The following is a 24,914-nucleotide window of genomic DNA, read 5'->3' on the forward strand; positions in this document are numbered from 1 at the left end:
ACTGTTTTTTTTATTTTTTATCTAATAATTGCAGGCTTGGTCAGAATAAGATTTGAAACTCCACTCCTCTGCTCAGCTCAGCTTTTCATGGCTGCTCCTACATCTTACTCGATTGCCAATGCCTGGCCTGTGCGGGGAATACTGAATAAGCTTCACCTCTGCTCTATTGCTCATCTATCCCTTCAGACATCCAATGAAAACTGAACAAGACCCCTACAGCTTCAGTTATAGTTGGAGAATCAGAGAGAGAGCAACTGAGGTCTCACCTGGGCCTGTAGGAGGTAGAACTCTTGGGTCTGGCGGCTCAGCATTTCCGCGGAGACCAACACGCCCTGAGGAGTGATGTGGAAGGCGTTGCCCTCGTTCCCACTGATGATAGCAAACATGAAAGGAGGTCCATTGTGGGAGGCATCACGGTCAGACACAGTCAGCTGTAGAACACTGGTACCTCCTGGCTGGTTCTCCTATACAACATATGCAGAAAGTGTTTTATAACATAGACCTACAACATTCACAGTTTTTTATTACACTTAAAGCTGCAGTCGGGCAAGTCTGGCAGATTGAGGTGGCTTAGCCAAAATTTGGAATGTTTACAACTCTCATGCCCCTCCCCCACTACCAGAGAGCACCCTCCCATCGAGTTCGTGCTCGTCAGAGCGTGTGCACCAGATTTTCTGTGAACGCGTCCGTCTCTTCAGCATCGATCAACACCATGGACTCGGAGGTAGGCTGCCCTGGCTAATCTACCCATAGATACCAATAACCAAGGAATTGGAAGCTTGTTAGTAGATTTTCTCTCCACCATCACGCTTCGTACAATCCAACACACCTGCGAACTTCAGGCGTGTGCATGTGATATTGTAACGTGCACGGGGGAGGGGGTATCTGTGTCGTGTCGTGTGCACGAACTGTGATTGACAGTCAGATCTCACACAGCCCTGCGCTGATTGGACCAGAAGAACCGGGAGCGGTGGATTTTTTCAAAACAAATAACAGGCTCCAGGTGGAGGTAGAAGCACGGGTTTTTTTCTGCAGCTTTAAGGAAAATTTGGCATGTTAAACATTTCTTACAACCTAAATTGAGAAGCTATGATTATATTTGAAATGTGCAAAGGGCTGTGCGATATAGCTAAAAAATGTATCGCAATATAATATTTCATATCGTTTGGTATCGATAATTATTGACATTTAAATTTTTTTAAGACAAGTAGAAAAGTTTGAGTTTAAACCACTGTTTTTTATTTTGTCCATCCACATTGTTAAGGCAAACAACAAATTAAATAAAATGTTACAAAATGTGTGCAATGTAAAAGTGTAAACGTAGAACAATCAAGGCAAACTTTGAGGTAGATCAACATCTGTAATAAATAGGGGTGTAACGGTTCACAAAATTCACGGTTCGATACAACAGTGGTGTCACGGTTAAGTACGTTTTCGATACAGCAAAAAGAAAGAAATAGATTTTTTTTATTATTATTATTTATTAAAAGAAAAATAATTTTTAAATAAGTGTGAGTTTTCCTACATCTTGAAACTTTTAGTTTTATGAATTGGGATAATATTTGAAGGATGAACAAATAATGTTTTGGTCATCAGATTAAAAAATTAGTTTTGACGTGCTGGAAAAAGATGTGTGATGTACTTGAAATACTTTTACTATTCATGGCTACAGTTAGTGTTACTACATTAAATCCATGCTGAATGTTGCTGATCTGTGGACTTAAAGCCTATAACTAGTTCATTCATGGCACAATGTTTCTCCTGGTTTCCACGTCAGCACTGTTTGATCCGTAAATAACGGAGAAATTTTAATGCTTCTCACTAGATCTCGCAGCGATGTTATTACTTCTGTAGCGAATTCAAATGCTTCCTTTACTGGATCTCTTAGTACTGTGTAGTAACAGTGTCACTTGAATAAGATCGACTTTCCGCTTTCATTACATTTGCCATTTGATGTTGGGCAACGTTGTGGTGGTCGGGCCATCTTTAACTTTGCAGTCCACTTAATCACGGTGGAATGAAAGCACCTACAGTCAACATGATGTGGAGAGCGCAGTTCATGGTTGCATAGCAACGACAAATGCCACGGGAGCGCAAGCGCTTTGGAAAGAAGGAGACAGCGGCACAGGCGGCGTTCCACGCGTTTTTTGAACTACTAAGATCTACGGGCGATGCGCGAGCATTTTAATGAAAATATCGAGCTATATCCAACATTTTTAATATCGATACCGACAATGGTGTACCGTCGATAAATACCGATTCCGTTTTATTGCCCAGCGCTATGTGCAAGCAAGCACAGACATTTCTGGTGACTAATTATAATTTTTCCTTAGAGCATTGTTTCAAAGACAAATGGTATTCGCAATGGATTTAACTTCCACAATGCTGAATTTCAGCGTGAAATGCAACAATCCTTGAGAAATATCCATTTATCCATTGATATTTGATTGCACCAGGAAAAGTAGACTATAATATTATTGGCTAGTTTTATTTTTTGGTTTTGTCTAGGAATGGGTCAAGATAGTGGATTAGGTAGGTCATGTAGATTTTTTATATTTAACCTTTACATTTTTAGACATACACACACATACATATATTATATATATATATATATATATATATATATATATATATACATATTAAATTAGCTTGATTTCTGTTTGTTTAGTTATTTAATTTAACCCTTTTAACTTAAGTTTATTTTGACTCTAAACCTGACTCTGACCAGTGTAACCTTAAGATTAAAAAGCATTAGAGTGAAATTATTGACAGTAAAATCACTATATCGTCTCATCTGAGGATACAGACCTGTATATTGATGCTGTAGTTGGCCTGAGAGAAGAGAGGCGGGTTATCGTTTATGTCAGAGACGTCTACATTGACCGTAGCGCTGCTGGATCGAGCCGGGCTTCCGTTGTCAGAGGCCAACACAGTCAGCGTGTAACCTGAAGTCTACAAAACAAACAAAACACAATGTCATCATTAGGTTTCAGCAACAGACTGTCAATGCACCTGCTGCTGAGACACCTGAGTGTTTTGTACCTTCTCTCTGTCGAGCTGCCGAGCCACCTTGACCTCTCCTCTGACAGGGTCGATGGTGAAAGGACTGCCTTGATTGCCATCAATGATGGAGAAGCGCACCTGATTACTGGATGGACCATCTGCATCGTCGGCCATGACCTTCACGCACACACAGAAACACAAACCTGGTTAAGACAAAGATTGCCACGGACTCAGGTATGCAGCACCCCCGCATTTTGTCCTTGCTTCGCTAGTCAGTAACTATTGGCTGAGACCCCCAAGGGAAATCAGAAGGCACGCAAGTGAAACAGAGCTGGGTATCAAAGCCTCACTTTCACATTCACAATTTATATTCAGCATGATAAGACATGAACATCTCTAATAAATGACAAGAGTGAGAGAGAAGACTACAGATTAAAGATTGGGGCGAGTCGCCAAGCTCTGGTTTGACTGTGTTTGTATAGTGTGTGTGTTCTTTGCTCTGTGTTGACTTTTAGGAGATGATATAACACAGAGACCTGTGCAGGGCACAATAAAATCAGAAGTGCTTTAGAAAGAGAAGCCAATGACTCACAGTGAGCACAGTCTTTCCCAGTTCTGCGTCTTCACTGATCACGGCTGAGTAGATGTCTTGGTTGAAGATGGGGCTGTTGTCGTTTACATCAGTCAAGTTGATGTTCACCGTGGCCATGTCGCTGAGTGACGGTGTGCCTCCATCTGTAGCCTCCACTGTTAGATAAAACTCATGTGATGTTTCGTAGTCCAAAGGTTCGATAACAAAGACACCACCTGGAAAGAAAAGGACATTGAGTGTAAATAATATCTCTAAATAACAACATATCTTACAAATAATTAAATAAAATATATACATAAATTAAATAATAAATAAATAAATGAATGAAAAAAAATATATAAATACATGAATGAACCCTCTAAATAATATTTTTTCCCAAGTAAATAAAATGTATAAATCAATGAATAATTGAATGATAGATAGATAGACAAAATAAAGTAGAAAAGGAATGTGGCAGAAGAAGAAACTGAAGCACTCCAGGTTCTTTGTTTTGTATGAATGTCATAACGATTTAGGAGCTTCACGGATGTTACATAGTTCACCATTTTAAGTTCCCTATTTTCTCTATTTGAATCCTCAAGTGCTGCAGGGATCTCAATAGGTTCACCAAAGCTGCTGTGTTTACCTGTATTGGGGTCGATGCGGAACGCTCCTCTCTCATTTCCATTGATAATGGCGTATGTAATCTCTGCGCCTGCTTCTGTGTCTCGGCTGGCTGCGTGCACCCGCAACACCTGGGTTCCCATCGGGATGTCTTCAGCAATGGTGGCAGTGTACTCACGCCGCTCAAAGACTGGAGGGTTGTCGTTAATATCCAAGATGGAAACACTGAGGGTGGTGAGAGAGGAAAGATGGCGCGGGGAACCACGGTCGGTGGCGCGGGCGCGGAGGGTGTAGAGCGACTGGAGCTCACGGTCCAGAGGACGATCCAGATGTACGACGCCCGTCTCCTCCTCAATGGAGAAGACACCATCAGCAGAGTCCAGCAGTGAATAGAGGATCTCTGCGTTAGAACCTAAACTCACACACAAAGAACAATGAGATTAATATAGACATGTAATATGTCTGTTTGTTTTATCAATCTCTCAAAAAAAAGGAATCTAGTTTAATACAAATTACACCGCAGCATTGTTAAAATCTTGATTCTGATTGTCTGACACATATACCAAAACTGCAATACAAAGAAATATGATATTATTATATTGTAACTTATAACGGAAACTTTTATGCAGCCATTACTCCACTCTTCAGTCACACGTTCCTTCTGAAATAATTCTAATATGCTGAATTGGTGCTCCAGACATATTTCTTATTATTAAATTTGAAAACAAGTGTGCTGCTTAATATTCTGTGGAAACCATCACACATTTTTTCAGGATTCTTTGACGAATAGAAAGTTCAAAAGAACAGAATTTATTCATTTTGTTTGTAACATTATAAAATCCTTACTGTCAATTTAGATTAATTTAACACATCACTGCAAAATAAAAATATTAATTTCTTTTTCTTTCTTTTAAAAAAAAAATCTTACTGACCCCAAACTTTTGAATGGTAGTGTAATTATACAGAAACACTGGCTCTACAAATGACATTTGTCAATTACTCATTCATTTAAAGCACAACTGAAACGATCATATTTCCTACTAAGAAAGGAAACTAATTCATAAAGATTACCAAAAGCTCAATACATTTCACAAATTAAACTGCTTTCAAATCAATAGCAAAGCCTCCAGCAGTCATAATGATTTGCAAGAACCTATAGTTCGAACGTGTCTCTGTCTCATTCGCTCAACTAAAATGACTTATAAATTTGTCCTACAAAGGATTCAGTGGTGAAACCTCTGGTCCTGTGCAGCATATTAAGAAGTGTGAGTGAGTGCCACTTATTGTATTGAGAAAAGCACACACACAAACAAACAAGATGAAGATAGAGTACACTAATCCCTCTAATGCATTTTTGAGTAAGCCTCATTTGTGGCTTGCTAGTACAATTCTATCTATCAAGACACACTCTCTCATTATAACCAGATAACACAATCTCTTGTGTTTTACAAAGTTTCAGTCAGACTAAATTACTGTAATGCAGCTACTTCATGACAGTTCAGTATGTTGCAAGTCTATAGATCATTGAATAAACTCCCTCTTATGATCATTTCAAGTTTACGGTACAGCTATTATAGGTTAGTCCCATAGACCTCCATTGTAAGTGCAGGTAAAACATGTCACGGATGCGGTCTATAGAGTTGAACTATTTTACCACATCAGGGGCTTTCAAAAAGTAACCAGTGATATGAAGGATGTGGCACTGATGCTGAAAAATGAAGGAATAATATTTTTAGGCAGTTTAGGCTGGGCTTAAGTGAAATAGAGTCTGGAATATACACTGAGCACACAATGTGTCTCTTTGAGGATAGAGAGTACAGAACAAAAGAAAGATAAGAGAGGAATCCATGCAAATGGAAATTTGTGTTCTCTCAGATATAAAGGTGCTGCCCTGTTTGACTGAGTGTTGGTTTCCTCTCTAATGTACTAACACAACAGATGGCCTCCTACCAACCATATTGTTGCAAAATAGGAGAATATCTTGGGAAACACACTTACAAGCACACACAATAGTGACATAAATATAACATTGTCATAGGCTTAATTTGTAGGTGGGACGGATGGGACATGTCCCCACCACTTTTTGAAACATCTTGCGGCACGGATGTACCTAATACAAAATAAACATCTCCATTTGATTAGCCATTCGTTCGTTTGTGTTAAATAAGAGGCAATCTGCCGCTGGAATGTGTTGCTTTTGAAATCGTGCTGAGTACTCGTTGCCGCCGTTATCAGAGGCGGAAGGCAATAGTGTTCTCTTGGCACTCATCTTCACAAAGACGAACGCTTTAATCTATCGCTTAACAGCGCTCTATTCGTTCCGGTGAATTCACAAAACAAAATGCACACAAATGTGTCCATGCTCTTTACATACAATCACATCTTTGCGATGAACCTATATATGTATACATATACGAGGCTGTATTACAATCCAAAAACCTCTCTGACGCTTAACAAAAGTTCTACCACCAGACCATTAAGACACACAAGAATTCCATGCGAATCTATGTATTTATTCACTGACGTGAATAATCTCGTGATTAACAATATATTGTATTATAGTAGATGTAAGGATGAAACTATTATCACGTTAAACATGACTTCTGTGTCGATAAATTTAAGTCAATGTACTATTGAAATTGATTTCTGGATGTTATTTTTTTTCTGCAACTGTTATTGTATATATTGTATTAGCAACCCCCACTGATAGTTGTCTGACTGAACCCCCAACAAAGTTACATCACTGATCATTGTACTGGAACTGGGGATCTTACCTGTGTCCAGGTCCGAGGCATACAGGCGAGCCACAGGTGTGTTTATCTCTGTGTTCTCAAACACAGTGAAGGTGTAGGGGTCAGAGGTGAACTGCGGAGCATTGTCATTAACATCTTCGACTGTGATTTCAACTTCTGCTTCACAAAAGCGTCCACCTCCATCCAGAGCACGCACCTTCATCTTGTGCACTTCTTCTTCCTCATGATCCAGAGGATGAAGTGTTTTCAATTCACCTGATAATACAAAAACACACTTTATACTGTGTCCTAACCAGATGTGATAAGAATGTCACAATAGATAAAAGCTCTTCCATGTAAATTATGTGATTTTTTTTCTACCCAGCTGTGACCACAGAGTCGTGCTGAGTAGCCCTTCCCATTATGAAATCTCATTGGTCCAAAATTGGTCAGAACTCTGTGTTGCATCAAAAGGTAAAAACTTTTGGTTGCACAACAGAGTTTCACTTTCATGAACCTCTGCATTTTTGCAACCCTTTTAATTGAAATTCTGTCATCATTTACTCACCGTCAAACCCAATAGACTTTGTTCATCTTCGAAACGCAAATAAAGATGAAACCTGAAAGATTTCTCATTTAATTGACCATATTTAATGTGATCTATGAATGTGCATTGATCATTGGTTATATGTGAATAAAAGCCTAAATTATATTCGTTCATCATATAAAGTGATCTGTCGGATTACGTTTACAATGTTTTTAACAACTTTTTGAAGTGTCAAAGTTTTGGTTGCATGTACTTTCAGTGGAGGCAAAAATTGACATTTTCTTCATTTGTATTTAAGATGAATGAAAGTCTTATGAAATTGGACCAACACAAGTATGAGCAAATTATGACATCATTTTTCATTTTTGGGAGAACAAACACATTCTGTGAATTAGCATAAACTCTAGCTTGTAGGCACCCTGATGCTGCTTCCCCATACAAATAGTTTACTGCTCTCTCATTCTTCATGTCTGCAAAGTTGCTTTATGTATATTTATCATAGTTGTCGTTTGCTTTAAAAAAAAAAAAGAAAAAAAAAAGATTGATGGAGGGAATTTTGAACATTAGCTGGCACTGCACTAATGAACAAGATACAATCCAATTCCACTTCAAACTCTCTCATCTGTCAAGTCAAGAGGACACTAAGAATGCCCTTAAAAGAAAAGCAGTGAGCAAGGGAGACAGTCATCTCTGTGATGAGAAAATGATCTGACCTAATAATTTCAGCAAGCGTGAGCTACATTCCTTTGAAGTGGTCACTATTTTAAAACTGCACTTTTGTGTGACAGCTGTTTGGTGTCGACCTTTTAGCTGGGGCACATCTCAAGAAAGAATGAATGCAGGGTGTCCAAAAGTTTCCCCTCGAGGGGAGCTAAAATCATCCTTGTGCTGAGCGGCTTTATGAAACAGAAAATATTAAAGAGGAGAGGGATGGTGAGAAATTGTAAGGGAGGATAAAGTGCAGTCGGCATGTGGGCTGCTCGGAGAGTGAGCTGAGTGAGAAAAGAAGAAAAGGGAAAGTCACCCTTGGAAAAGCAGCCGCCAGCTTTCAGGGGTCTGGTTGGCTCGAACGAGAGCACTCTTTGCATTGCTAACTTACTATAATGCTCCTCTTCTTTTCCACGATGGAACGAAGGGGGAAAAAAAGTGAAGAAAATCCTCCATGCACACTAAACCCACACAGAAGAACAGTAGCGCTCCTTCAGTTTGTGAGCCAGCATTCCCTGCCTTCACACTCAGTGTTATCAAAGAGCCAGTGAGTAGCGCCTTTACAAAAGCTTTTGTGTATTAGCAGTGTGACGCTGTCACAAACCCACTGTTGATTTCTGCTCTCTTTCCGGCTGGAACCAATGTTTAATTCACACAGTTGAGAGACAGTTGACTAGAGTTAATAGCTGAAGTGGGGCAACACTTGCTGAATTGTTTATTAAAATATTTTGTGCGAGTATGTTAAAACAGGCAAGTAAAAAATGTAACAGAATAATATCAGAAACAGAATTCTGTGGTATTCACTGGAAACCAGTAATAAAAGCCCAAGGGTGTACATTCTTCCCTGGAATTATACAAGTAATTAAATTAGAAATCATTATGGTTTTAAATGGAATGTGTTTGACTGCAGGCATAAGCAAATGGTGCTGAAAATGTGTTCTGTGGGTATGTGGCATATACAGTAATCTTTGAGGACCAACAGACCTTCAAAGACCACATCGCAAAGACAGCTCGGTCATGCAGGTTTGACCTACACAACATCAGGAAGATCAGGCCTTTCCTAACAGAGCATGCAACACAACTTCTCGTCCGGGCCCTCGTCATTTCTAGGCTGGATTACTGCAATGCTCTTCTGGCTGGACTTCCATCGTGTGCAATCAAACCTCTACAAATGATTCAGCACGCTGCAGCACATCTTGTCTTCAATGAACCCAAAAGGGCCCACATCACACCTCTCTTTACATATCTGCACTGGCTACCACTTGCTGCTCGCATCAAGTTCAAGGCATTGACGCTTAATTTCAGATCTACCATAGGCTCAGCACCCTCCTACTTCCACACGCTCTTACGAGTCTACATCCCTACCAGATGCCTACAATCGGTAAATAAACGACGACTCGTGGTACCATCACAGAGAGGCAAAAAAATCACTCTCCAGAAAATTTTCGTTCACTGTTCCTTGCTGGTGGAATGACCTTCCCACCTTCATCCGGAAAGCAGAATCCCTGACAACATTCAAAAGACTACATTCTGAAAACTCTTCCGTGAGCACCTAACCTCATCTATATTGTTTGCCTCTTCACAATGAATCGCTTGCTGTATTCCTCATTTGTAAGTCGCTTTGTATAGAATAAATGTAAATGTACATGTATTTGTCTGGTTGTTGAGACAATGATCTTAGAACTACTGTTCAAAAGTTTGGGCTCAGTAAGATTTTTTTTATGTTTTAGAAAAAGTCTTATGCTCACCAAGGCTGCATTTATTTAATCAGAAATACAGTGAAAACAGCAATACTGTTAAATATTTTTCAAATTTAAAATAACTGTTTTCTATTTTAATATATTTAAAATATCATTTATTCCTGTGATGGTAAACCATGAGACATTCTCTTTCAGGATTTTTAATGAATAGAAAGTTTAAAAGAACAGCATTTATTTGAAATAGAAATATGTTGTAAATATCGTTACTGTCAATTTTGGTCAATTTAATGCTTCCTTGCTGGAAAACTTATAATCTTACTGACCCCAAACTTTTGAGCAGTTGTGTATATAAATATCCACAATTTAAAATATATATTTTTATATAATTTTTTCTTTCTAAGGCTTTACAATGCACAAACATGCACAATAATACTAAAGCTTTGACAAAGTTCATAATACATATTGACCCTGCTGAGGACCCTCTCACTGTGCAATAGTGAAAGAGTTTGAGTAGGGTCATGGGCACACACAAATCAAACACAACATTTTACCAAAGGTACATTTGGCCTATTCGACGTGCACATGCAAATACCAAAGCATACCTGTCTCAGAGTCAATGCTAAAGTGCTCCGATCCAGACCCTAGCAACTCGTATGAGATCTGTGCATTGGAACGGATGTCGGCATCGGTGGCGGAGACCTGCAGGATCAGCCTACCAGCAGGGGAGTCCTCCGGGACACTTTCCATATAGAATGACTGCAAACAACAGAAAGGGAGACATGTGACAAGCAGAAGTGACTTCAAAAACGGGATGATGGGGCCAAAAAGAAGAGAGAAATGATAGGACAGAGGAAGAGCTTGGTGATAATTGTAAAGCCAAATTGAAAAGAGGGCTAAAAGATTTGCACCGCAGGAGTTTTATTAAATTAACATTATTCAAAAAGGATCACAATAAGTAAAGGAAGCACATTAGCCCTCACAAAACCCTCTCTTAGTGCAAAATCGCTCTCTTTGTTTCTTAAATGCTGCATTTCACATAAGGACCTTTTCAAATCCCTCCTGACATTCTCTCTTTCTCTCTAAGTCTCGTCCCATTTAGCATGCACAGCGGGTAGGCAGCAACCTCCCCTGAACTGACAGAATCAGACTACATGACATTTTGCTTCCCACACACACATACACACAAAACTAACTATCATACCTTCTCACAAATTGGGCTGTTGTCATTGGCATCCAAGACCTTGACGTCAACTATAGCCTTGGCCGTGAAGGTCCCGTCAGTGGCCGTAATGTTCAGCAAGTAATTGTCCCTCTCCTCCCTGTCGAGAGGTTTCCGCACTGAGACCTTCCACTCGCCTTGAGTATGCTCAATGCCAAACTGCCCCAAGGGGTCTCCACCTTCAGAGAGCAAACATGAGAAATGTCAGTCAAACTAATGAACATGAATGGCAGATAAACTGACTATGTATATGTGTGGTTTTCTGCAGTATGTGTAGTAGCTATAGTAGTGACTCAATTTATATCTGTTTTATTTAACAGGTCACTGTGAGATGATAGTGCAATGAATAATCTACAGTGTTCATGAAGCTTCACTTCTTGTTTTCTTGGACTTCACAACAGTAACACAAAGCGTCTATATAAATAAGTGGCAGTGTGACTTGTTGTGCCAATTTCTGTCATCACTCTACGATCAGGCGAAGACGAGTGGATGTAATGAGACTGTTTTCTGTGCCAGAAAGGGTTCATCTCATCTCCAGCTTGGCATCGATGTTCGCGCTAATTAATTATCACCAGAGCTGAAACATTCCCACTTTGTTTTAAAAGCGTCATTATAGGAAAACTATCCAGTTTTCATTTTAGAATCTCATTGTGATCTAAGTATTCTTTACACAGAAATCCCTTAAAACGTGACAATTTGATCACTTCATAGGATATTTTGCATTAGCATTGAGTGGCTTCCCACAGATTGTTAATTGCTGGTACAATAAATTATTCCATTATAAAGTAGTAAACTTATACTATCCTTTCAAATTCAACTCAAATGATAATGGTGGCATGCAACTGCTAAAATTAAACTAGAAGTACAAAATCAACATCAGACCAACCTGTGATAAAGTAGCTGATTTGCTTATTATTGTCCTCTGTGTCCAGGTCTGTAGTGCTAAGAATGGCAATGACTCCACCAGGTGGGTCATCTTCGCTTACTGTGCCCTTATATATCTCTGCTGTGAACCTTGGGGGGTTGTCATTCACATCTACCACTGTGACATCCACCTTGGTACTGGTCATCAGCTGTTCTTTGTCTCCACGGTCAGTGGCTAAGACTGAAACAGTGTATTTATTTCTCTTCTCACGGTCAAGTTCCTTTAATGTGGTAATCCATCCAGTTTCACTGTTGATCGCAAACAATTCTGCTATGTCCTTTGTCTCCTGGTTGGGATCGAGATTGTAAACCACATGGCCATTAGTGCCTGAGTCCAGGTCTGTGGCCTTTACCTGTATAACAGAAGTGCCATCTGGGAGATTCTCCACAACGAAAGCTTCATAAGGGTTTGACTCAAAGAGCGGTCGATTGTCATTGACATCTTTGACCTGGATACTAATGTCCACAGCGGAGACCACTTTACTACCATCATATTCGCTTTGTACTTGTAGGGATAGCTGATACCATTTGGTGCTCTCGTGGTCAAGCTTCTTCTCCAGCTTCAAAGATCCTGAGTTGGGGTCAACCACAAATACCTCATCCTGGTTGCTCTCAGGAGTATTCCCTTTCACCAGGCTGTAAAAGATTGGCTGATCACTCTCGGCCTGAATGACATCTATTTCTGAACCAAGAGGAAGATCTTCATCTATGGCAAATCTGTAGTGGGACTCTATGAACTTTGGCACTGGGACCTCGGGTGCAAGAATCCTGACATAGACGGGAACAACAGAGGCCTTGGTAGGATTTCCGCCATCTTTTGCTCGCACAAGAAACGTGTATAGTTGGTTCTCCAATCCAATGAGGCTTTCCTTTGTTACAATGACACCATTGAACTGGTGGATTTCAAAATTCTCCTCAACATTGTCTGTGTCCGCTTCAATAGAATAGGTGATGTCGGCATTACTACCTTCATCCATGTCGGATGCTGCAATCTTAAGTATGGTTGTTCCTCTTGGCACATCGGAAGCAACATTAACTCTGTAATCAGCAGCTCTGAACTGCGGGGCATTATCATTAATATCCGTTAAGATCACATTTACAGTGCAGAAGCCAACTTTGCCACCACCATCTTTAGCAATTAAGGAAATCGGAATCACTTTCTCCAATGCATTCTCTCGGTCAAGACTCTCCAAAGTAAAAATCTCTCCATTTTCAGAGATTGAGAACTTGTCTTTAGCAATTTCATTGACTATATGGTAGGTGAGTCTTCCATATGTGCCTGAGTCTTCATCTGTCGCTTGAGCCTCAGCCACCATTGTTCCAACCGGTGAGTTCTCAAGAAGCTCAACCACGTAATCCACCTGGTTGAAGGTAGGATTGTGGAAGTTAGCACTAATAACATTGACCTTCACAATAGCTGAGCTTCTGAATACACCATCTGATACAGACACATTGATGTTATAGAGAGACTCCATGTGGGGTTTCCGGTGGTTTGATATGAGTATAGCCCCAGTCTTTGGATCTATAGCAAAGTTTTGCCCTTCATTTCCTGATATAATTGAGAATTCAAGTTTACCACTATCCGAGCTGTCAGCATCAGAAGCCTGAACCTGGGTGACAAAGTGGCCACGGGGGGCCAGTTCACTGACCGTAGCTTCATAGACATTCTGTGAGAACACTGGAGCGTTGTCGTTAAGGTCTGTTACATCAATTAATACTATGACCTCACTGGAAAGGGCAGGCACTCCTCCATCCACTGCTCTAATTATCAGTTTATGTGAGGGTTTTTCTTCGTGGTCAAGCATCTGAGTTGTCCAGATTGTGCCCGTGTCACGGTCGATGCTAAAGTAATAAGAGCTCTTGTCTTTATCTTCAACAATCTGGTAAAAGAGCACTTTGTTGTTACCAGTGTCAGCATCTGTAGCTGAGACTTGCAATACAGACGTCCCAATCACTGATGCTTCAGAAAGACTTGCATTGTACAATTTGGTAGAGAAAACCGGTGGGTTGTCATTAACATCTTCCAAGATTATGTCAACAAACACTTCAGCTTTGGCACCAGTTAGCGAGTCGGTAGCTCTTACACTAAGTTTATAGGCTGGGTGGGTCTCAAAATCCAAAGGCTTTAAAACCTGAATGACGCCAGTATTGAAATTGATGGAAAACTGGTTGAGAGGGTCCCCTTCTGTGATTGTGTACACAATTCTAGGACCTTCTGAGTCATTAGCCTGAATGTGTGCAATAGGTGTTAGCAACTGTATGCTCTCTGGGATCTCCAGACTGTAGAAGGCTTTCTCAAACACAGGCACTGCTTTGTTTACAACCATTATTGGCACGTCAATGGATGAGGAAAGTGCTGGTTCACCTCCATCTCTGGCTACAATGGTGATTACAAATTCAGTGTTAAGTGAGTCTTTCTCAAGCTTCTTTGTAAGTGAGATTTCACCATCCATGCTGATCTGAATAAACTCATTTAGCTCCTGGAGATGGTAGTTGATTTCAGAATTTCTGTCAATATCTGCATCAACCGCAGTCACTTTTGTGATGACATGACCCACCTCTGTGTCAACCTGCACTAGTGCCTTGTAGGGTAAATTGACAAACACAGGTGGGTTGTCATTGACATCCTCAATTATCACAGTGACGAGGACATGGGTTACATCAAATGACTTGTCTTCTCTGGTCACCTCGACCACAATATCAAATATGCCTTGCTCTTCTCGATTAAAGGGTGTGCCTGTAGATGAGAGTACTCCCGAGGTACGGCTTATTGTGAATCTCTTATCAGGGTTCAGAATGGTATAAAACAAAGGCTCATTGACTTGGTTTCCCACTGCAGCTATTACGGCTAAAGTCTTCTTCTCTAAGGAATTTTCTGGCACAGAGGCCTTATAAGATTCTTGGGTGAACCTCAGAGTACTCTCCTTATTCTCTCTGACATTTATTTTTACTAAAGCTGTTTTAGAAAACCTGCCATCAGACACCCTCACTCTGAGCTCATACCTGCTTCTAAGCTGAGTGACATTTTGAATAGTGATAACCCCTGTGACCGGGTCCATTTTAAACTTCTCTCCAATATTGCCTTCAACAATAGAGTAAAACAGCCTTGAATTTGGACCAGAGTCTGCATCTGATGCATTTACTGTGATCACTTCCACTCCTTTGAAAGTTGGCACTAAGACTGTGGTTTCATATAGATCTTGGCTGAACTGAGGCGGACAATCATTGATGTCCAGGATCTCAATCGTCACGTTAGCAGCCTTCTCTGCAAAATGACGAGGGATTCCCATATCGTGGACTTGAACCGAAAAGCGAAACACAGATCTTTGTTCATAGTCCAATTCGCTGATGGTTCTGACTGCACCAGTGCTAGAGTCGATTGCAAAGTAATTATGGGCAAATGGCTCCACAATCTGATAGACCAGCCTCGAGTTAGCATCACGGTCAGTGTCTAACGCACGGATGACAAGTGGTATGTTGTCTTTGGTGAGGACTACACTGTTGACTGGAGAAGACTCGCTGACCATTCCAGTGAACTCATCTTGAATGAATACAGGTGCATTGTCATTCTCATCCTTCAAGTGAATCAGTAGAGTAGTGTTACTTGCCAGACCGGCCATGTTGGTTCCCTGAATGGTTAGTTTATATGAAGGAATAGTCTCATAATCCACAACCGAATGGGTCACAACAACTCCAGAGTTGGGGTTGATGTCAAATGCTCCATTCATGTTTCCGTCTTTGATCTGATAGAATACTGATGATTGGCTGTTGGCGGTAACCAAACTTACAAAGGTTCCAGGCAAAGCAGTTTCACTGACCTCAGCAGAAAACTCGTTTTCTGAAAATTTAGGGATGGCATTGTCAGAAATAGTGACAGTTATGTCAACAGCAGCAGTAGCACTAAGAGGTGGTATGCCTTTATCAGAGGCTTTCACAGTTAGCTCAAAATGGTTCTTGTTGCTACGGTCCAGCTCCTTTCCCACACTGATGGTGCCCAGGATGGGATCAATGGCAAAGGAATTGGCAACATTTCCTAGGAAGAAAAATGAAAAAGATGCATCACTCAGATTTCATTTTCAGGACTTTTTAGAACTCATTCGTTTAAACCTTTGGTGAAAAACTTTAAACTTTAAAGAGGAAAGTAAAACAATCATGGATGCATTTATTCAAAGTCCTTTTGTAAGCATAAATCTCTTTGTTTTGCTTTATTTATACTGAATATTTGAATTTGCAGTTAGTCGATGAAAGGAAGCGGCTGTATTGCCTTAGACTAATCAGCTGCCTAAGCGTCAGTCATTCAGTATGTTATCTGAACAATGTTTGCTGTCTCACACACACATATACAGTTCATTTCAACTAGATTCTGTAATCTCAGACATTTCAAATATGTGCATTCTCAAAAGGCCACTTGGCATCATTTCTGTGCTATGCTCTGCTTTCAAAACTCTTAGTTGATGGACTGCAGGATCATTGGCTGCCACATTCAATATCTCCCACATTTTCAACTAAGTGGCCAGCATGGGCCGCTCCTGTGGCTCTCTCAACAATATCCCACATTAAAACTAAGACGGCATGATAGGTTTTCAAACTTAGTCTTTTTCTACTTCCTTGCCTTTTCCATGTTCAGACATTTCATACATCATATGTATACATATGTAGTTTCCTGGACAAATTGGATTAACGTCAAGAGCAATCAAATCAATCAGATTTATTACCTGACTCAATGCTATAGATGATCTCAGCATTCTGGCCTTTGTCTTTGTCAAGAGCAGAGACCTGAAGCACCGCAGAGCCGATGGCAGCAGATTCAAACACACGGCCCACATATGGTGAACCAGAGAACCAAGGTGCATTGTCATTGGTGTCCTGCACATTTACAATCACACGCACCAGGTTCCGCTTTACAGGAATGTCCTGATCTCGTACCTGCAGTGTGGAGGGCAGATGAAAGGATAAAAAAGCAATTCTCCAGTAATTTCAACACTTTAATTACCAGCTTATGTGAAACACATCAAACACTTGCAATGTCTAATGAATTAAAGCAAATACAAACTGCCAGGATAGTTTAAGCTGATGGATGGCTGACTGGCTGAACATTTCTAAATCAGACAGAAAAATCCATTGGATAGACGATGTAGATAGCAGGCCACATGATCTTACCATGACAGTTAGTGTATGTTGGTGCATGGTTTCATGGTCTAGTCTCTCTGCAGTGTACAACACTCCGGTTCCAGGATCTAGTCTGAACTTGCGTAGACTGAATGGGTCAGTGCTGCTGAGGAGGGTGAAGGTAAGCTTGTTCTTTTCATCCTGGTCTGTAGCTGTAATCTGTAACACTTCTGTCTCAGGTGGGGTATCTTCAGGGACATCCACTTCATACTTAGACTTAGAGAACTGAGGACGATGGTTGTTGGTGTCAATCACTTTAATAAGAACCTGTAAAAACATACAATAAAAAGTAAAGTAAATAATTTAGGAACTATAAAGCCTTGTTAAAAGTATGTACAGTGTAACAATTTATTTTCATTAATAATGATATGATAATGATAACATTACTATGATCATTGATCACATCACTGACATTCTATGAGGAATAGTTAAAACCATAACAAACTAAACAAGTAAAATATCTGGCTAACAGAGACCACTGTAAGAGGGGCAACAGGAAGAGAGTGAGAGACTGACTGCATCCTAAATGTACACCCATATACAAATTCACCAAGGCTGAATTTCATTCAGCATTTCAAAACTGTAGAACAAAACTGATAATTTGTGAAATAGGGGAAGATCAGCGAGACAGTAAGGATAGGCCAGTATAACAGCCAACTAATTGTTCAATGCTGTTGACTAGTGAGTTTATCTACATTTATCCATTTTTTAGTAAGGACTACGGATGCTTTCGAAAGGATTCATTAAAAGACACAACCTCACATCTCTGTGCCTGTCAACTCAGGTAAACCCTCTCAGGGAAGCTGGGTGCTCCTCTTTAAAGCATCGCCCCTGCAGCCATCAAAGCACAGCTTTTGTAACAAATATTCAACAATATATTTCTAGTCAATTACTACTAGATTTCAGATCACCTGCTGTGAGCAAGGTTGTGAATAATCTGTAGGTCTCTGATTGTTTGTGAGGACTATGCAAATAGGCTGCATGCAAATTTGAATAAAAGTTATAGTTATCCACTTATTAAGTCATGACATAATGAATTTCTGTATGGAGATAAAGTTTAGGATCATGATTTTTTTTGAGTACTACAGCACACTATGAGTGTATATTAGCACTATGCATATTGGGATTTGGGATTTGATAGAGTGTTTGAAGACTGAAATAATTACACGTGACATTTGTAGAATATCTGTCAGGTACCTTATCTGATCAGTGTTTAGTTGACATGAATAACCAGCCTAATTATATAGAGCAATTTTAAGACAGATTAGTCAGCTACTAGTTGTTTAGACTACACACAGACTATTTATTTTATTTTATTTTTTTAAGTTGTAGATTGCACATCATGACATTGAACTTCATTTATGTTTGCTGTCCATTACCTCAGGGAATCAGAACTCCTATGGCTGCTTATGACTTACATTCAGCAATGAATGTTAGCAAACCGACATGAATCCAAATGAGTTGTGGCTGGTTGTGATAACATTGCGTGTTGACATTTTCTATGGTTAGGAATGATTGTATTGTGAATGCACTTGGATGTGTTTCATTAACAGTTAAAAGTCCTACAGCGAGTGAAATGCCAAGGTTATTCCACTGCATACTTATGAGCATTTTGACTTGCTCTGCCAGCATTCTTGTGCATCGGCTTATGCTAGTATAGCTCATTTAAGCACAGACACATTTTCAGTCTATACTAGGAGCTGTGTTTATACAATCAGACATACTTTTATAAAACCAGGATGGAAAACAAAGGGGTGAAATGCATTGAATTATTAAAGTTCAACATGCCAGCCATCAGGTGGCGCCGTTTTGCATAAAAAAGGTTATAGCTCATCGGATCCACTGATTCAAACCAGAATCCTCAGAAATAAATTGGCCACATATGTGTCCCTCTAGTGACATATGTTTTCAAGTGACTGAACAGGAGTGAAAGTAGGAATATGAGGGACAGTTTTAGTATGTCACAGAGTTACGACTGAATGAATTTACCGATCAGCAACCGTAAAAGAGTGCATTGTCGGGAGCGCATGAAAGCTCTATTCTAAGCGTCATATTTGCATACAAACATTTCATAAACATTTTAATGAGTAGATTCTCATATACTCTAAACTTGGGATGTGTTAATTCAGTGACATATCAATCTATTAAATTATACACATTAGATCCTTTTATTAACATTTTTATATATGTGCATAATAATTCTAATTCATATATATTTATTACATTTCCGAGAGCTCAGTTACTGAAGAAGCAGGTCATATAAATAAGCATCTCTTCATGCATTCTCACTGAGGTCAGAGCCTCTTTTATGAGGCGTCACACTAGACAAAAAGCGAAGCGAGTCAAATGTAAAACTGGTACTGAAGATTGGTCTTCTTCGCATTTGCAGCAGTTTCAGTTATAATTGAAATACGACATAGCAATGCATCACCATGTATTGAATCTAATGGAAAATATGATAAGATAATCTGTTGAACCATCAAGATAATCGGGACATAGCTAGGATTGTCGGAAGGGGGGAAATCGGCCCAAAATCAGCCCGATTATCTTTTGGTGTGTACCCAGCATAACTCATCATTTGCCTTAAATTAAACATCTAACATACTACTACTACTGTTCAAAAGTTTGAGGAGTCAGTACGATTTTTTAAGTATTTTATGCTCAACAAGGCTGCATTTATTCGATCAAAAATACAGAAACATTTCTTATTATTATCACAATTGAAAACGGTTTTAAATTTTTTAGTAACAATGTAAAAGTCTTTACTGTCACTTTTGAACAATTTAATGCACCCTTGCTAAATAAAAGTATTAATTTCTTAAAAAACAAAAACAAACAAAAAAACTCTTGCTTACCACAAAATTAAACATACCAAATATAATTCACATTAAATGAAGACATTTTTTTTGTCAAACATTCTGATTCACTATATATTTTTGCAATAGGTTTGAAGTTTCAACACTTCACAAACCATCATCTCTGTCAAATTTGTTGTTTCACTTTGGAACATATATTTTTCACCCACGTTTGATGAACGCAGCCAATAAATAAATACAATTTTATATATATACATTTAGCTGTTAGCTGCCACTTACTCTCAGCTCAAGATTACGCCATGTGGGTGTGAGTGTGGACAATGTTAGCATCAGCACGTCCCCTGTCCCCGAAGAACATGTTTGGTTTTATCGAATGTCAAAGGTCAGGCAAGAGAAATCTTGGCCTTTTTCTCTCTTCTCTTGCCTTCTTTCTCACACCTTTCCCTGGAGGCATGCAGCCTGGCCCTGGCAGCCTGGCTTTCTTTTTCTTTCGTAAATAATGCCAGCACAGACAGTCAACTGAAAGCACCGGTGTAAATAGATGAAGCTTGTAGCTTGTATTTGTTTATATTCTGCCTGCTTTCCATGATGCTTTCTAAGCAGCACGACAGGCTTTGCGACTGTGATGCAAATGTACAGGGAAAAAGCTCAAAGGAGCTCCACTAATGTCTAACACACATCGAGAAAGAAGGACAGATGGAGGGATTCGAGAGGAAGTGGTGAGTGAGGGAGTGATTAAAGGAAAATATCAGAGAGTGTGAATGACAGATGAAGAAGGATGCGTATGTGAAAGACAGAAAAGGAGAAAGATGAGGAACAGAAGGGAGGCACAATAAGAATAAGAGCAAGATAGAGAGAGAGAAAAGCAGAGAGGAATGTAACACTATACATGAAAATTAAGATCTATATATGTGAACATGATATATATACACACACATCAGATGATCCATAAGGTACAGCCTACTATTGAAGTGAAATTGTTGTTACAAACTTCTACCACTTAAACGGGCATTATCTCCCACACATGGACATCTCTCAGGCTGGGTAAAAAAAAAAAAAAAGACAGACAGACAGACACACACACACACACACACACACACACACACACACACACACACACACACACACACACACACACACACACACACACACAGACAGGACAATTATAACATGGAACATACCACCGATACTTTTAGCAACAGATGTAATTTTAGACTTCAGACTAAATTGCATTTTAAAATGGTCACATTTTAGTCTCTTGAAAATTGTTCCGTTTTGCAGTCATAATCCAATTTGTTCAGCTAATCTCTGATGCTTGACCTCCGTGGTTGCCTCAATGCCTTGTTTGTCTCGATCAGGGTGTTATTGAATCATAGGCATGCACATACCTTGAAAACTCTCTCACACAATTATAGGCAAGCTATTTATTAGATTTAACATCCTTATTGTGCCAGGCACAGGTATTGTGGCATGTGTAATTATTATATTACACTACAGTTCAAAAGTTTGGGGTCAGTAAGATGGTTTTTTTGTATATGAAATGTATACTTTTATGTAGAAAGGATGCATTAAATTGATTACAAGTAGCACAACTTTCAACAATGAATCATCTTAAAATGATTTATGAAGACAAAATCCGACACTTAAGACTGGAGTAATGGCTGCAGGAAAAAATATTCACTTTTTAAAATATTAAATTAGTAAACCATTATTTTAAATTGTAATATTTCACAACAAATAAATGCAGACTTGTGAGCATAAGAGACTTCTTAAAAAATATATATATTACGGACCCAAAACTTAATTCATGAGTATTGATCGGGTGTCACTCAGTGGGGCTCATCAAAAGAAAAAATATCTGATGGGTATTTTTTTCTGAAGGGCATTCCCTCAAAGAAAGGTAAGAAATCACAGGCAGAAATGGGCACTGTTCACCCAGATCCCCATATTTCTTTGTATGTGACATGTCTTAGGGAAAATGACTTTGGCACAGTCGCAAACACACAGGGTTGCTACACATTCTCTCAGAAGGCCTAAAATAGGATTACACCCAGCATACACTTTCCTCCCCCTCTGCATTCTTTTCTTCCCTTCCAAAATAATCATAATCCCTCATTGCCTGTCTGAAATGTGGTGCTTTTGTTGAGATTGGGGTGAAAGAGAGATAAAAAAAAAGAAGTGTAGAGATAAATGGCAAAAACAATGAAAATAGAGCATGGAGAAGGTCTGGCAAGCCCATGTGGAATACACATGACTTTGATTTAAACAAAGATATGCGGCTCCACGAGGAGGAGAGAGCAAATCGCTTCAGGAGAGGGTCACTAGACATACAAAGGCAAAAGTGGAGCCTGAATGCAGATTTATTATTAAAAACGTGCATTTGGTGGGTTGCAGGGGTAACAAAAATCGTTCACACAAATAAATCAGTTGTAATCAGTTCAAGACTGTGTTTTCTTTCAAACACAACTGGCACATGATATAGCTGTAGATATACTCCTTGGGTCACATGCTGAAATTGACTTTGGAACCTGCTCGTATTTAGATGCAGCTGTTCCAAAACAAGTGCTTCTCGTAGCCAAACTCATTAGTTGGTCAATGAAGAAATTGAAACAAGTTTCAAATGGGTTATATATTACTCATCCATCTTTCTCTTGCTTTGTAATGCAAGATGAAAGCTTGCAGGCGTGCACTTAATATCGCTCTCTTTAATGTTTTAAGGGCAAATATTTGCTTGATTTGTTCGTTTGGCCTAGTTTGCTTTCCAGCACCTGCCTGAGCATTTACAGAGATATTAGGAAGTGTTGAGTACAACAGACTTTTGTCATTACTAATTAGCCAGCAAGCTGAAAACTCCTGTCAGGGTGATCTAATGTACCAAGGATGTCTGCAAAACTCTAGTTGGAGTTAAACCAGTACTGAGACACCTGGCAAATGGTAAAACAAGTTGCAGATTCTGCAATTTAGTTTATAGTATAAAGTTTATAGTATCAGTTAGCAGTTAATGTCAAGGTAATATTTCATCGCAAAAAAAGGAAAAAATAAGAAATTATATTTTGACATTTTCTATTATAATATGTTATATTTAGCTTTTTTTTTTTTTTTTTTGACAATTCTCTTTACAGTTGTGTCAAAAAATTGCAAAATGATGCTCCCACTGGGGCCTGAATGAATACTGTAAACAAAAAAATCTATAAAAAAAATACATATAATGGGTAGTAACTGCTTACATGTAATCTGGATTACGTAATAATAAATACATGAAATTAGATTATATTACATTTTCATTAAACTCACAAACCCCTAAAGTTCCTTCACGAACCCCAGTCTGGGAAACCCTGACATAGTGTAATATTTAATGCACTTTATGTTGTTGATTAAAAAAAATTGGAATACATTTTCTTTCTCTTTGTATTTTTTTTATCAATATGGTAACAGATTATCCAACTCAAATCAATGTGATAAACAAGTCAGGTCAGGTCTTCATTTTGCTAATGTTCTTTGCCTTTTGATTTTGGGGTGAAATATGATCCACACAAGCTGTGAGAATCACCCAAAAGCTCTTTTCTGTTGTTGATTTTCAGACTTACAAAAGATTTTAATACCAGTTTTTATTACAGGGGACTAAACAGAGTAGATCAGCCAACAAAACTCACATTAGACACGCAATCACTGATTTAGAGCCAGATTAATATTTCCCATCAAAGCCTCAATCGTTATAGGTCAACGGATACATAAATGAACCTCAAGAAGTGATTATCAACACATAAACATGATAAACCCAAAAAAGAAAAATGTGTGCACAAGCAGTTCCAGGCAAAGCCAGATGCAGGGCACTGAAGTCTGCACTCTGTGCCCTGTGAATGTGACAACTGTAACTGATTTGACTTGAAAGGTTTGAGGGCCCAACAATAGTTTCAGATTAAGCAGGGTCGATCGAGAGACACTTTGAAGAGCTGCAGCGCAAGGACTCAGTGTTATGCCACTGCCTTTGTGTTTGGAAATTTTTGTCAAGAAGAGGGAGAGAGATTTGGAGGGGGGGAGGGGGCCCTTCAGTTCAGGATATTCTGAACTGGGGGGGGGGCTTCAGTTCAGGATATTCGTGGCAGTTAATTTTGCGTGCAGGAATGTATGTGTTTGGTGGTATCATTGGCCACAGTGGTCTTCTTGATCACAAGAGAGTTCCGACAGTGTTGCCTAAACATATCCCGGGAGGGGGGTTGGGGAGCCGCTCACAAAGCAGGCTCTGTTCACGAGAGTGAGGGCAAAAACATGGCCCTCATCCAGAGAGCCCCGCTCTTCAGTGACCTCTTTAGGACCATATGCAAAGATTTACTCGTGCTCCAACAGGAAATCAGTACATAAACTATGTGGCCAGTTTAGAGGTGATATAAATGATGCAGGGAAGACCAGAAGCAATGTGTTTTACACTTTCTGCCATAACTCACAGACTACTACAAATCTTCCTGGTAATATTCCAGTAAAAAAGCAACTGTACCGATAATGGAGTTTTACATTCTCCTCCAATTACATTATATTTAACTCACAAAAAAGCGTGCCTCAAAGTAGTAATGTTACTTAAATAAACCATAGTCTCACTTATTTGGTACTACTTAGTTTAGCTTTTAGGAATGTGTACTTAGAGCAAAAGTGATATAATAAATATGCCATATTGTTTTAAATAGGTTTAAACTGTTTAATAAAATACTGATCAGCTGACTCAGTTGGTGTTCTTTGATTAAAGTAGATACTTTGATTATTCACACACATTTCATTTCAGTAGTGTTAAAATTGCTCCCAACCTTACAAAAGTGTGTTAGTTTCCCCAAAACAATTTTTTTTGTTGGCAAAGTACTTGGCATAAGCCGAGTAAGTGTCATCATTCATCTTATTTGTAACAAATG

At 39.2% G+C, this 24,914-nt stretch overlaps 1 protein-coding gene across 12 annotated transcripts in view; it reads right to left on the reverse strand.

The window, feature by feature from the left end:
- The window catches only part of fat1a (FAT atypical cadherin 1a), a gene marked incomplete at its 3' end in the record, with an annotated part of 89,638 nt that overhangs the window by 13,936 nt on the left and 50,788 nt on the right, over positions 1–24,914 (reverse strand). For all 12 annotated transcript variants that reach the window (XR_014626595.1, XR_014626596.1, XR_014626597.1 and 9 more), the window contains 11 exons: positions 17,189–17,464; positions 16,744–16,954; positions 11,991–16,061; positions 11,087–11,283; positions 10,488–10,641; positions 6,973–7,206; positions 4,221–4,610; positions 3,596–3,810; positions 3,043–3,180; positions 2,809–2,952; positions 267–464 (listed from right to left, as the gene is read on the reverse strand). Coding sequence is in view for 8 of the 12 variants with exons in the window: in XM_084402845.1 (XP_084258971.1) it covers positions 267–464; positions 2,809–2,952; positions 3,043–3,180; positions 3,596–3,810; positions 4,221–4,610; positions 6,973–7,206; positions 10,488–10,641; positions 11,087–11,283; positions 11,991–16,061; positions 16,744–16,954; positions 17,189–17,464 (6,228 nt within the window). The remainder of the gene's footprint in view (positions 1–266; positions 465–2,808; positions 2,953–3,042; positions 3,181–3,595; positions 3,811–4,220; positions 4,611–6,972; positions 7,207–10,487; positions 10,642–11,086; positions 11,284–11,990; positions 16,062–16,743; positions 16,955–17,188; positions 17,465–24,914) is intronic.

This window comes from Rutilus rutilus (genome assembly GCF_951802725.1).
Source record: "Rutilus rutilus genome assembly, chromosome: 2".
In the NCBI taxonomy this organism is placed as follows: Eukaryota; Metazoa; Chordata; class Actinopteri; order Cypriniformes; family Leuciscidae; genus Rutilus; species Rutilus rutilus.